Genomic DNA, 2,919 nt, shown 5'->3' on the forward strand with positions numbered 1-2,919 from the left:
TCCTTGCTAATAAAATCACACTTGTTGATTCGAAACACGTCGACAAATGATTTTCCATGTGATTTTCGCCGAAAAATCTCTCTCTTAATTTACAAAGAGTCTCAACTGTAGAATAAACTGTAGAATAGTCAAATACATACAAACCCATCAGAGGCTTCAAACAAAATATTTAATATACCAAACAAAATGGAAATGCTCTGCCTCTTGCATAATCCTTACTCATAAACTGAAGATCAAGTTGCTCACGAAGAGTAAAAGACAAGCCAACAAAATATTTGCTATACCAAACAAAATGTTCTGCCTCTTGTATTATCTTTCATGATGGAAGTGCATCATATCTTCTTGCATTATCTTTCATGATGGAAGTAGATCGAGTAGATCAAGTTGCTCATAAACATAAAATTAAAGTAAACAAAAAACTTACTATACCAAACAAAATGCTCTGCCTCTTGCATTATCTTTGCATCAATCTTTCCTCATCAAATGACGGAAGATGATCAAATTACTCATGACAAGTAAAAGACAACCACCAATCATTCAGAATGAAATTCAGATTCACTCAATACTTGAATTGCCAAGATAACTCCAAGAAATGAAGTTCCAAGACGATTTTAAAAAGAAAAATTGAACAGACACCAAAATTATATGGCATGTACTATGAATGCTAGGACTCAGATCCCAATTGAATGGATACCAGAATTACCAAAGGGTGTGTACCAAGATTAGTTGTGCTTATTTCAATTGAATAAACAGCAGAGATCAGAAATCCGAATTACCGTCCCCTGCGCCTCTCAACTTGAAGGTGCGGCAGGAAGATCCTTGATCCATGGATCCAGAGGCTTCCCAACTGAGTACACAATAAACCCAATCTTCCTCAGCTTCTCGGCATCTACGACATTGCGACCATCGAATACGAAGGCGGGTTTCTCCATATTCTCATAGATCTTACCGTAATCCAGGTTCTTGAATTCATCCCATTCAGTGAGAATACAGACCCCGTGAGCATTCTTGGTGGCCTCATAAGCATCCCACACAACACTGATCTGCTTGGAGGCGGTGGGACTGCTGGGCACAAGATGCTGAGGGTGATCCCAATCGAACTTGTTCATGGCAAGATCCCTCCGGATCTGATCCTCTGTTACCTGCGGATCGTAGATGCTCAGCTGTGCCCTGTCCCCCAGCAACCCATGGCAGACATCAATGGCAGCAGTTTCTCTAGTATCCCCGGTATCTTTCTTGAACGCAAACCCTAAGACCGCAATCTTCTTGCCCGACACGGTATTGAACATCGATGACACGACCCTGTTCACAAACCTGCTCTTCTGGTAATCATTGATATGAACAACCTGCTTCCAGTAATTGGCCACATCCGACAGCCCATTGCATTCACAGATGTACACCAAATTCAAGATATCTTTCTGAAAGCACGACCCGCCGAATCCAACACTGGAATTCAGAAAACGGGGTCCGATCCGAGAATCTTTCCCCACAGCATATGCGACTTCAGCCACGTCGGCCCCTGTGGCCTCGCAGAGGGCGGACATGGCATTCACGGACGAAATCCTCTGCGCCAAGAAAGCATTCGCGGCCAGCTTCGAGAGCTCGGCGGACCAGAGATTCATGGTTATGATTCGGTCCTCCGGTACCCAGTGGGCATAAACCGCCTTCAGCGCCGCGACGGCCTTCTGGCCCTCCGCGGTTTCCCGCCCGCCTATCAAAACCCTGTCGGGCTTCTCCAGATCTTCAATGGCGGTCCCCTCGGCCAGAAATTCGGGGTTAGACAATATCTGAAAGTGGATCCCCTTGTTGTTGTGGGTGAGAATCTTCTCGATCGCTTCTGCGGTTTTCACCGGCACCGTCGATTTCTCCACAACAATCTTGTCCGACTTCGACACGTCCGCGATCATCCGGGCGGCCGATTCCCAGTAGGTCAGGTCAGCTGCCTTGCCTGCGCCGAGCCCACGGGTCTTGGTAGGCGTGTTGACGGAGACGAACACTATCTCCGCTTCCGCAACGTGTTTCTCGACATCGGAGCTGAAGAAGAGATTCTTGCCGCGGCACAGCCGGACGACCTCCTCCAGCCCGGGTTCGAATATCGGCAGGCGGTCGCTATTCCAGGCGTTGATACGCGATACAGAGATGTCCACCACCACCACTTCGATCTCCGGGCACTTGAGCGCGATCATGGCCATCGTCGGCCCACCAACGTACCCTGCCCCGATGCAGCAGATCTTCACCATGGTCGCGAGTTCGAAACTGAGGACGGACAGACAGAAGGAACGCTCAACGGAAAGAAAGAACGATCGGATGCGCCAACGAACACAATACGTTCAGAAGGGGGGAGATGGGTTTATATGCGTTGGGCAGTGTCGGTCAGAGAGATGCTTACAGAGACAGACGTGTGGAAGCAGCACGTCGTAGAGACGCCTAATCGGTGGTTACCACTTCGATTCCCATCACCAGCGCCTTGGAAAGCGTGGACGCGTCCTTCACTCGTTTTCCTCTGTATACTTTTCTAATCCCAATTCATTTCGCTTGTTTTCGATTTCCAGTCGTAACAAAATGCAGGGAATTAAGAAGCGTACACATTTTTCCTGTCAAGTTTTCAAAATTTTAAGGTACTCTTAAATTTTTGCGGTCAATTTTTTTTTCTTATGGTACTGTCGAATTTTTATAAAATAAAAATGAAATGAATAATATGAGCACAAATTTATTTTACTTTTAATTTTAATGTAAAATTAAATTTTTATTTTTTAAATTTTGAGGTAAAGTTAAATTTCTGGTTTAGGGAAATTTAATATTTTATTAGTTTTTTTTATTATAAATAATATTTTGATATTTTATTTTTTCTTAAATGAAATTCCAAGTTTAAATTAGTTTACAATATTTTTTAAGTATAAATTAGTTTACAATATTTTT

At 44.1% G+C, this 2,919-nt stretch overlaps 1 protein-coding gene across 1 annotated transcript; it reads right to left on the reverse strand.

Moving 5' to 3' along the window:
• Positions 1–375: 375 nt before the first annotated feature.
• LOC149201433 (UDP-glucose 6-dehydrogenase 3-like) lies at positions 376–2,551 on the reverse strand. The gene has a single exon (XM_089402949.1). The coding sequence runs from the start codon at positions 2,238–2,240 to the stop codon at positions 792–794; it is 1,449 nt and encodes a 482-aa protein (XP_089259075.1). The 5' UTR covers positions 2,241–2,551; the 3' UTR covers positions 376–791.
• Between the last annotated feature and the right edge of the window lie 368 nt (positions 2,552–2,919).

The sequence above is a fragment of the Pinus tabuliformis genome, chromosome 2_1 (genome assembly GCF_031772625.1).
Source record: "Pinus tabuliformis cultivar Carrire ecotype Pingquan chromosome 2_1, CPIR1, whole genome shotgun sequence".
Classification (NCBI taxonomy): Eukaryota; Viridiplantae; Streptophyta; class Pinopsida; order Pinales; family Pinaceae; genus Pinus; species Pinus tabuliformis.